The sequence below is a fragment of the Molothrus aeneus genome, chromosome 30, assembly GCF_037042795.1.
Source record: "Molothrus aeneus isolate 106 chromosome 30, BPBGC_Maene_1.0, whole genome shotgun sequence".
Lineage (NCBI taxonomy): Eukaryota > Metazoa > Chordata > Aves > Passeriformes > Icteridae > Molothrus > Molothrus aeneus.
Genome location: NC_089675.1, coordinates 2,761,243 through 2,771,859, shown reverse-complemented (window position 1 = coordinate 2,771,859; position 10,617 = coordinate 2,761,243). Strand labels below are relative to the sequence as shown.

The 10,617-nt window shown below is 64.0% G+C and overlaps 1 protein-coding gene across 1 annotated transcript; it reads right to left on the bottom strand.

Annotated features, from left to right (window-relative positions):
• Positions 1–151: 151 nt before the first annotated feature.
• Positions 152–9,124, bottom strand: PIP4K2C (phosphatidylinositol-5-phosphate 4-kinase type 2 gamma). The gene is made up of 10 exons (XM_066567682.1): positions 8,970–9,124; positions 7,826–7,923; positions 7,650–7,746; positions 5,648–5,788; positions 3,744–3,890; positions 2,772–2,810; positions 2,465–2,578; positions 1,624–1,870; positions 1,423–1,526; positions 152–288 (listed from the first exon to the last, which is right to left on the bottom strand). Exons 2-10 carry the CDS (start codon positions 7,888–7,890, stop codon positions 208–210), a joined length of 1,035 nt encoding a protein of 344 aa, XP_066423779.1. The 5' UTR covers positions 7,891–7,923; positions 8,970–9,124; the 3' UTR covers positions 152–207.
• Positions 9,125–10,617: the final 1,493 nt, after the last annotated feature.

Below are 10,617 nucleotides of genomic sequence, written 5' to 3'. Positions count from 1 at the left end.
CCAGAGCCCCTTGTGCAGGGCGGGGGGCACCCCAGACCCCCCCAGTGCTGGGGCCAGAGCCCCCCCGGACCCCCTTAGATAAAGTTAAGGCACTTGAGCAGTGGAACCCCACTGCGGGGAGGGGGGGGTCGCTGTGGGGGTGGGGGGGGAGGGCAGCACCCCCTGGGGGGGGTTTTGGTCCCGCGGGGGGGAGGCTGTGCCCCCCCCTCAGGCGAAGATGTTGGTGATGAAGTCGAGGAAGCGCTTGGCGTATTGCTCGGGGTGCACCGTGGAGATCTCGGCTCCGGCCTGGGGGGGCAGCGGCTCAGAGCCCCCCAGGAACAGAGCCTGACCCTGGGAACGACCCCCCCACAACCCAACCCCTCACCTGACCCCCCCCAGCCTCCCCAGCGCCAACCCCCCCACAGCCCCCTCCCCTCCTGCCCCCCCAGACCCTGCCAGGCCCCCCCCCCCCCCCAAAACCCCTCCCTGTCCCCACCCCAACAAATCCCCTCCCCAAAAAACCAAGGGGGAGCCAGCCCTGCCAGCCCCCGCTGGGAAATGCCACCCCCCAATTCGGGGTGCCCACCCCCCAGTTGGGAAGTGCCCTCCTCCCAGTTTGAGATGCCCCCCAGTTTGGGGTGCCCCTCACCCCAGTTCAGAGTCCCCTCCCCAAGTTCAGGGTGCCCCCTCAGTCTGTCCCCCCCCCCAGTTTCGGGGTGCCCCCATTTCCTCACCCCGTGTTTGAGGTGCCCCCCAGTTTCGGGGTGCCCCCATTTCCTCACCCCGTGTTTAAGGTGCCCCCCCATTTCGGGGTGCCCCCATTTCCTCACCCCATGTTTTTGCTGCCCCCCATTTCGGGGTGCCCCCCAGTTTCGGGGTGCCCCCATTTCCTCACCCCGTGTTTTTGGTGCCCCCCAGTTTCGGGCTGCCCCCATTTCCTCACCCTGTGTTTTTGCTGCCCCCCATTTCGGGGTGACCCCCAGTTTCGGGCTGCCCCCATTTCCTCACCCCGTGTTTTTGGTGCCCCCCATTTGGGGTGCCCCCCAGTTTTGGGGTGCCCCCATTTCCTCACCCCGTGTTTGAGGTGCCCCCCCATTTTGGGGTGCCCCCATTTCCTCACCCCGTGTTTTTGGTGCCCCCATTTCGGGGTGCCCCCATTTCCTCACCCCATGTTTTTGGTGCCCCCCAGTTTCAGGGTGCCCCCATTTCCTCACCCCGTGTTTGAGGTGCCCCCCCATTTTGGGGTGCCCCCATTTCCTCACCCCGTGTTTTTGGTGCCCCCCATTTCGGGGTGACCCCATTTCCTCACCCCATGTTTTTGCTGCCCCCCAGTTTCGGGGTGCCCCCCAGTTTCGGGGTGCCCCCATTTCCTCACCCCGTGTTTTTGGTGCCCCCCATTTCGGGGTGTCCCCCAGTTTCGGGGTGCCCCCATTTCCTCACCCCATGTTTGACGGTCTTGGCCGCGTGCGCCGCCTTCTTGCGGGCGTCGTACTGGGTGAGGACATCGATGAGCCCCATGAAATAAACCTCGCGCCGGGGGGCTCCTGGGGGGCACAGCCGGGGGGCTCAGCGCTCCCTGCGCCCCCAAACCCCCCCAGGACCCCCCAAACCCCCCAGGACCCCCCAGTCCCCCCGTCTCACCCTCGGCCCCGCGCAGGGCGTACACGTCCACGCCGGGGTCGAACTCGCCGGGGCCCAGGGCCCGGTAGGAGTTGAGGAGCCCCCCCAGGCCCTCCGGGGAGGTGCCATAGGGGCCCCCCAGCCCCCCCTCGTCGCCCCCCCCGAGCTCCTCTTCCTCCAGCTCCTCCTCCTCCTCCTGCTCGCCCCGCTCCACCTCGTGGATGCCCAGCAGCAGGCTGTAGTCCATCAGCTTCTGCTGCACCAGGAACTGCGGGGACACGGCGGCAACTGGGGGAGGCCACCCCAAAACCCTGGGGGGGTCACCCCAAAACCCCCAGAGCCTGGGCATTGTCACCCCCACAGCCATCAGATGCTGGACATGGTCCCCAAAACCCCCTTGGACTCTCAGGACTGGGGGGACAACCAAGGGGTCAATAGGGGTGAGGGACACCCCCATGGCCATAGGGAGAGCCCCCAAACCCTCAGAGCCTGGATGCTGAGAAAGGGACCCCCACAGTCCAAAAATCCCCTGGACTCTCAGGGCTGGGGGGACAACCAAGGGGTCAATAGGGGTGAGGGACACCCCCATCACCCCCATGGTCACAGGGAGAGCCCCCAAACCCCCAGAGCCTGGGCCCTGTCACCCCCACAGCCATCAGATGCTGGACATGGTCCCCAAAACCCCCTTGGACTCTCAGGGCTGAGGGGACAACTAAAGGGGCATTTGGGGTGGGGGACTGCAAGAGAGCCCCCCCAAACCCTCAGAGCCTGGACACTGGGAGGCCAAAGGGTCACTCGGGGTGGGGAGGGAGCCCCCCTCAATCCCCTCAGCCCCCTGGGGGTGCAGCCCCCCCGTTCCCACCTCCACGTCCCGCTTGAGCTTGTCCATGAACTCGCGCTGCTGCTCCTCCTCCACGAACACCTTCTCGTTCTTGTTGAGGAAATCCACGTCCTTCAGGGTGGGCAGCTCCTTGCCCTGGGGAGGGACAGGGGGGAGCCCCCCCGGACACCCCTGAGCTGGAGGGGACACCCCGGGGCTGTGGGACCCTCCCTGGGGTCACAGGGGGGAAGGGGGCAGCTCATGAGCTGTCATTATTGGGGAGGAGGGAAAACGAGGCCTGGAGAGCCCCCCCAAATCTGGGGGGCTCACAGCATCCCCCCTGCAGTACCTTCTCCTTGTCACTGGCCTCTCGGTCCACGAGGGAGCCCTGCAGGGAGCAGAGGTGACAGGAGGGGATTTGGGGGCGTCAGGGAAGGTGAAACAGGAAAGCCCTATAAATATGATTGTCTGGCAGAAGATTTGGAGAATATGGGAACTCTAAGTGAGATTGAAATGAAAGCAAGCTTTGAGATCCCTCAGTTACTGAACAACAGGAAAGCAATGGTGTGGCTGGCTGAAGGTGATCCCCTTTTGATGGAACAACACCCTCTGCTTGCAGGCAGCTCCAAGGGGCAGAGCAGACCCTGCTGGCTTGGCAGAAGGGCCCAAAGAGGAGATTTTAGGGTTTAAAATGTAACACAGTATGGTAATGTAATGATTCTTACAGGCTGTATGTAAATGCTATAGGATTTGTATATTTTACTAGATTGGTTAGTGAGAATCAGAATATTCAACACAGCAGAAAATTTATTGTATTGGAACAGGAACTTTGCTCTCTTACACTTTTACGCTCTTACCCCTCTTACCCCTTTTACTCTCTTGTGCTTTTGCTCTCTCACCCTCTCATCCTCTCTCCCCCTCTCTCCCTCTCTCATTCCTGCTCCAGCTGTGCCTGGCAGCTCCCAGCAGGGCCCTGCCCCCAGGCCCTTTGCAATGAACCCCAAATTCGATAACCAGAAGATTTATTTTATTGTAATGGGAACCTCACTGTCTCATCCTGTCTTTTACTCTTTCTCTTATCCTCTCATCCTCTCTCTCATCCTCTCTCCCCCTCTCTCCCTCTCTCAGTCCTGCTCCAGCTGTGCCTGGCAGCTCCCAGCAGCTCCCTGCACTTGTTCCTTTGCAATAAACCCCAAATTCCACGCCCTGGCTTCAGAGATCTCCCACCTCCATCCATCCCGACCGTGCCACCCCCCAATGCTCCTCCAGGGGCGAGGCTGCCCCACAGGAGCACTCGGGGGGCTCGGGGACACCCCAGTACCTTGAGGTCGTACTTCCTGTGCACAGGCAGGCGGTGGCTGAAGAGGTTCCTCATGACCAGCAGGTAGGTGTCCTCGCTGTCCACGCTCACCCGGTACATGCCCAGGAACCGCGGCAGCAGCGTCTGCCCGTGGCACTGCACCACGTACTGCGGGGACACGGGGACAGCGGGGACATGGGACACAGCAGGGACATGGGGACAGCAGGGACATGGGGACACAGCAGGGACATGGGGACATGGGGACACAGCAGCGTCTGCCCGTGGCACTGCACCACGTACTGCGGGGACATGGGGACAGCGGGGACATGGGACACAGCAGGGACATGGGGACAGCAGGGACATGGGGACACAGCAGGGACATGGGGACATGGGGACACAGCAGCGTCTGCCCGTGGCACTGCACCACGTACTGCGGGGACATGGGGACAGCGGGGACATGGGGACACAACCAGGGACATGGGGACACAGCAGCATCTGCCCGTGGCACTGCACCACGTACTGCGGGGACATGGGGACAGCGGGGACATGGGGACACAGCAGGGACATGGGGACACAGCAGCGTCTGCCCGTGGCACTGCACCACGTACTGCGGGGACATGGGGACAGCGGGGACATGGGGACACAGCAGGGACATGGGGACACAGCAGGGACATGGGGACACAGCAGCGTCTGCCCGTGGCACTGCACCACGTACTGCGGGGACATGGGGACAGCAGGGACATGGGGACACAACCAGGGACATGGGGACACAGCAGGGACATGGGGACACAACCAGGGACATGGGGACACAGCAGCGTCTGCCCGTGGCACTGCACCACGTACTGCAGGGACATGGGGACAGCAGGGACATGGGGACACAGCAGGGACACAGACACTGGGGACACAGCAGGGACATGGGGACACAGCCAGGGACATGGGGACATAGCAGGGACATGGGGACATAGCCAGAGACAGCAGGGACACAGCAGGGACATGGGGACACAGCAGGGACATGGGGACACAGCCAGGGACATGGGGACATAGCAGGGACATGGGGACATAGCCAGTGACATGGGGACACAGCAGGGACACAGCCACACAGGGACACCGGGGACATGGGGACATAGCCAGAGACAGCAGGGACACAGCACGGACATGGGGACACAGCACGGACATGGGGACACAGCAGGGACATGGGGACACAGCCAGGGACATGGGGGACACAGGGACACAGCCAGCCAGAGACACCAGGGGCACAGCCACCCCCGGGGCAAACAGGTGGCACAGCCATCCCCAGGGACACAGGTGACACAGCTGCTCCCAGGGGCATAGGTGACACCCTGGTGACACCCCCGGAAACCCCAGTGCCCCCCCATACCTGGCACCAGTGTGCCAGCAGCCCGTGCCCACCCTGTGCCATACGTGGTGGTAATGTGCCAGCAGCCCATGCCCACCCTGTGCCCCCTGTGCCCACACCTGGTGGTAATGTGCCAGCAGCCCGTGCCCCCTGTGCCCACCCTGTGCCATACCTGGTGGTAATGTGCCAGCAGCCCATGCCCACCCTGTGCCCCCTGTGCCCATACCTAGTGGTAATGTGCCAGCAGCCTGTGCCCACCCTGTGCCCATACCTGGTGGTAATGTGCCAGCAGCCTGTGCCCACCCTGTGCCATACCTGGTGGTAATGTGCCAGCAGCCCGTGCCCACCCTGTGCCATACCTGGTGGTAATGTGCCAGCAGCCCGTGCCCACCCTGTGCCCATACCTAGTGGTAATGTGCCAGCAGCCTGTGCCCACCCTGTGCCCATACCTGGTGGTAATGTGCCAGCAGCCCGTGCCCCCTGTGCCCACCCTGTGCCCACCCTGTGCCCACCCTGTGCCATACCTGGTGGTAATGTGCCAGCAGCCCGTGCCCATTCTGTGCCATACCTGGTGGTAATGTGCCAGCAGCCCGTGCACGTCGGCCACGTCCTCGCTCGACAGCTCCTTCAGCACCAGCGTCCGGTCGGCCGAGAGCAGCAGGCGGCGCCCACTGCCCACCCAGCGCGGGGGACTGCGTGCCAGGGACACCTGGGGACACAGGGGACACCGCTGGGGACACAGGGGACACCGCTGGGGACATCAATGACACAGCCACACCCGTGGGGAGCTCCATGCCAGGGACACCCGGGGACACAGGGGACACCGCTGGGGACACAGCATGGGGACACAGGGGACACAGCCACACAGGTGACACAGCTGCCTCTGCAGGGGACTCCATGCCAGGGACACCTGGGGACATGGCATGGGGACACCAGTGACACAGCCACCTGGGGACACAGATGACACCCCCAGGGACACAGCTGACACAGCCACCTGGGGACACAGGTGATACCACTGCCCCCACAGGGGGCTCTGTGCCAGGGACACCTGAGACACAGGTGACACAGCCACCCCGGGGACACAGGTGACACAGTCACACAGGTGACACACCTGGGGACACCAGTGACACAGCCATCCTGGAGGGACACAGGTGACACAGCCACCCCTGCGGGTGGCTCTGCGCCTGGAGGGACACCTGGGGGGCACACGGCCAAGGGACACAGGTGACACCCCCGAGGACACAGGTGACACCCCCAGGGACACAAGTGACACAGCCACACAGAGACACAGGTGACACCCCCAGGGACACAGGTGACACAGCCACCCCCGCAGGAGGCTCTGTGCCAGGGACACCTGTGACAGGAACAGGTGTGACAACTGCAGGGGACACGGCCAGGGGACAGGTGACACAGGTGGCACAGGTGACACAGGGGACACAGGTGACACAGGTGACACAGGTGGCACAGATGGCACAGGTGACACAGGTGACACAGGTGGCACAGATGGCACAGGTGACACAGGTGACGCAGGTGACACAGCCAGGGGACAGGTGACACAGGTGACACAGGTGACACAGGTGACGCAGGTGACACAGGTGACACAGGTGACACAGGTGGCACAGATGGCACAGGTGACACGGGTGACGCAGGTGACACAGCCAGGGGACAGGTGGCATAGGCAGGGGACAGGTGACACAAGTGACACAGGTGACACAGGTGGCACAGCCATGGGACAGGTGGCACAGGTGACACAGGTGACACAGGTGACGCAGGTGACATAGCATGGGACAGGTGGCACAGGTGACACAGGTGATGCAGGTGACACAGGTGATGCAGGTGACACAGGTGGAACAGATGGCACAGGTGACACAGGTGACACAGCCAGGGGACAGGTGACACAGGTGACACAGGTGACACAGGTGATGCAGGTGACACAGGTGACACAGGTGACACAGGTGGAACAGATGGCACAGGTGACACAGGTGACACAGGTGACACAGCCAGGGGACAGGTGGCATAGGCAGGGGACAGATGACACAAGTGACACAGGTGACACAGGTGGCACAGATGACACAGGTGGCACAGCCATGGGACAGGTGGCACAGGTGGCACAGGTGACACAGGTGACACAGGTGACACAGGTGACATAGCATGGGACAGGTGACACAGGTGACACAGGTGACACAGATGGCACAGGTGACACAGGTGATATAGCCATGGCACAGATGACACAGGTGACACAAGTGACACAGGTGACACAGGTGACACAGCCATGGGACAGGTGGCACAGGTGACACAGGTGACACAAGTGACACAGGTGACATAGCCATGACACAGGTGACACAGGTGACACAGGGGACATAGCCATGACACAGGTGACACAGGTGACACAGGTGACACAGATGGCATAGCCATGGGACAGGTGACACAGGTGACGCAGGTGACACAGCCATGGCACAGGTGACACAGGTGACGCAGGGGACATAGCCATGACACAGGTGACACAGGTGACACAGGTGACACAGGTGACAGCCACCGCCAGCCCTGGCTCCCCCCCAGCCCCAGCCCACCTGGTAGTCGTGGTCGTCGAGGCCGAAGCGCTCGCGCAGGTTGCGGAACACCTGCGGGCAGTACTCCTTGAACTTGAAATGGCTGGGCAGGTTCTCCCTGAGGTGGGGGGGCTGACGTCAGTTTTGGGGTGTCCCCCGCTGCAGGGCACCCCCCATGTCCCCCCTGTGCCGCTCACCTGTTGAACAGGTGGTTGTTGACCTTGATTTTGGAGCTGGCTTTGAAATCGTCGGGCAGGAGCATCACGGGCAGCGGCACCTGGCTCAGCTCGTTGATCTGGGGGGGGGCAAGGTGGGACCCCCGGGAGGGCAAAGGTGGAACCCCCGGGAAACACCCCCAGGGACCCCCGGGAAACACCCCCAGGGACCCCCGGGACCCCTGGGAAACACCCCCAGGGACCCCCGGGAAACACCCCCAGGGACCCCCGGGACCCCCAGGAAACACCCCCAGGGACCCCCGGGAAACACCCCCAGGGACCCCCGGGACCCCCAGGAAACACCCCCAGGGACCCACGGGAAACACCCCCAGGGACCCCCGGGAAACACCCCCAGAGACCCACGGGAAACACCCCCAGGGACCCCCAGGAAACACCCCCAGGGACCCCCAGGCACCCCCCAGGAAACACCCCCAGGGACCCCCGGGAAACACCCCTGGGCACCCCCGGGAAACACCCCCGGGCACCCCCAGGGCCGGGGAGAACCCCCAGGGACCCCCCAAGTGTGGGGATGGGGGCAGTGGGGATCCCGGGGGATGGACACAAGGGATGGAGCCAAGGGGAGGGGACACGGGACAGGGACACAGGATGGGGACACGGGATGGGGGCACGGGACAGGGACACAGGATGGGGACACGGGATGGGGACACGGGATGGGGGGCAATGGGGATCCTGGGGGGATGGAGTTGAGGGATGGGGCCAAGGGATGGGGACACAGATTGGGGACATAGGATGGGGACAATGGGGGTCCCGGGGGATGGAGCAGGGAGATGGGGACATGGGACAGGGACACGGCATGGGGGCAATGGGGATCCCGGGGACAATGGGGATCCCGGGGGATAGAGCCGAGGGGTGCAGGGCAATGGGGATCCGGGGCAGGGGACACCGAGGGCTCCGGGGAAATGACGGTCCCAGGGAAGGGACAGGCGGGGGCTGCGGGGCTGCCGGGAACACACGCGGGGGTCCCGGAGGGCCGGGCACGGATATCCCGGGAGGGGACTGGGACCGGCACCGGGGCTCCCAAGGGCCGCGGGGTCCCTACAGGCGGGGAGGGGACACGGGGGTACGGGGGGAAGAGCCGCGGGGTCCCGGGGGTGCCGGTGCTGACCTGGTGCGTGACCCCCCAGGCCAGCACGGCCAGCAGCGGGTCCGCGGCCCGCGGCAGCTTCACCCGCTGCGGCACGAAGCGCTTCTGCTTCTTCTTGGTGCGGGCGGCGCCGGGGCCGGGGCCGGGGCCGGGACAGGGGCCCGCCGCCGCCGCCGCCGCCGCCGCCATGGCCGCCGCTGCCGCTTCCGCCGCCGCTTCCGGCGCTTCCGCCGCCGCTTCCGCCCGGCCCCGGCGCGGCACCGGAACCCGGAAGCGGCGCCAGGAGCGGGGCGGGGCTGGGCCCGGGAGCCGCCAGGGGGCGCCACGGGCCGAGGGCGGGAGCGGAGGAAACCGACAGGGGGCGCCCTGCAGCCACCGGGACACGTGACAGGGACACGTGACAGGGACAGGTGTGACATCTCCCCCCGGGGACACGTGACATGGACACTTGACAGGGACGGGTGTGACCCCCCTCCCCCGGGGACACGTGACAGGGACACGTGACAGGGACAGGTGTGACAACACCCCCCCGGGGGACACGTGACAGGGACACGTCACAGGGACACGTGACAGGGATAGGTGTGACCTCCGGGGACACGTGACAGGGACAAGGACACGTGACAGGGACAGGTGTGACACCTGCAGGGGATACGTGACAGGGACACGTGACAGGAACAGGTGTGACATCTCCCCCCGGGGACACGTGACATGGACACTTGACAGGGACAGGTGTGACGTCTTCCCCCGGGGACACGTGACAGGGACATGTGACAGGGACACGTGACAGGGACACGTGTGACACCGACAGGTGTGATATCTGCAGGGGACACGTGACAGGGACAGGTGTGATACCTGCCCGGGACACGTGACAGGGACAGATGGCAGGAACAGGTAACAGGGACACGTGACAGGGACACGTGACAGGGCCATGTGTGACACCTGAAGGGGACAGGTGACAGGGACACGTGTGACACTGACAGGTGTGATACCTGCAGGGGATACGTGACAGGAACATGTGAAGGGGACAGGTGTGACACGTGACAGGGACAGGTGTGACACCCCACCAGGGACATGTGACAGGGACAGGGACAGGGACACGTGTTACACCTGCAGGGGACACGTGACAGGACAGGTGTGACAGGACACGTGACACCGAAAGGTGTGACAACTGGAGGGAACACGTGACAGGGACAGATGGCAGGAACAGGTGACAGGGACACGTGACAGGGACATGTGATGGAGACAGGTGTGACACCTGCAGGGGACACATGACGGGGACAGGTGAGAGGGACAGGTGTGACACCTGCACGACACACGTGTGACACCTGGAGGGAACACATGACATGGACTCGTGACAGGGACAACTGACAGGGACATGTGTGACACCTGTGGGGACACGTGTGACACCTGCACAACACAGGTGTGGTCCCTCAGGGGACTCATATGACACTGACAGGGGACACCTGTGATCGCCATAGAGGACATTTGTGATCCTGCAGGGCACAGGTGTGACCCCATGGGGACAGGTGTGTGACCCCATGGGGACAGGTGTGTGACCGCACAGGTGACACCGGCTGTCCCTGTGGGCACGGGGGAACCAATAGGGGGCACCCGATCCCCATGGGGACATGTGTGATCATCATAGGGACATGTGTGACACCTGTGGGGG

What these genes read in the sequence shown, in the direction of transcription:
- PIP4K2C (XM_066567682.1), bottom strand. Translation starts at nt 7,890, where the DNA reads ATGCTCCTGCCCGACGATTTCAAAGCCAGCTCCAAAATCAAGGTCAAC. An exon ending in TGCTGGCACATTACCACCAG is followed by an intron (nt 3,891 to 5,647) that starts GTATGGCACAGA and finishes GTGTCCCCGCAG; the next exon opens with TACGTGGTGCAGTGCCACGG. An exon ending in AGCTCAAGCGGGACGTGGAG is followed by an intron (nt 1,871 to 2,464) that starts GTGGGAACGGGG and finishes GTGTCCCCGCAG; the next exon opens with TTCCTGGTGCAGCAGAAGCT.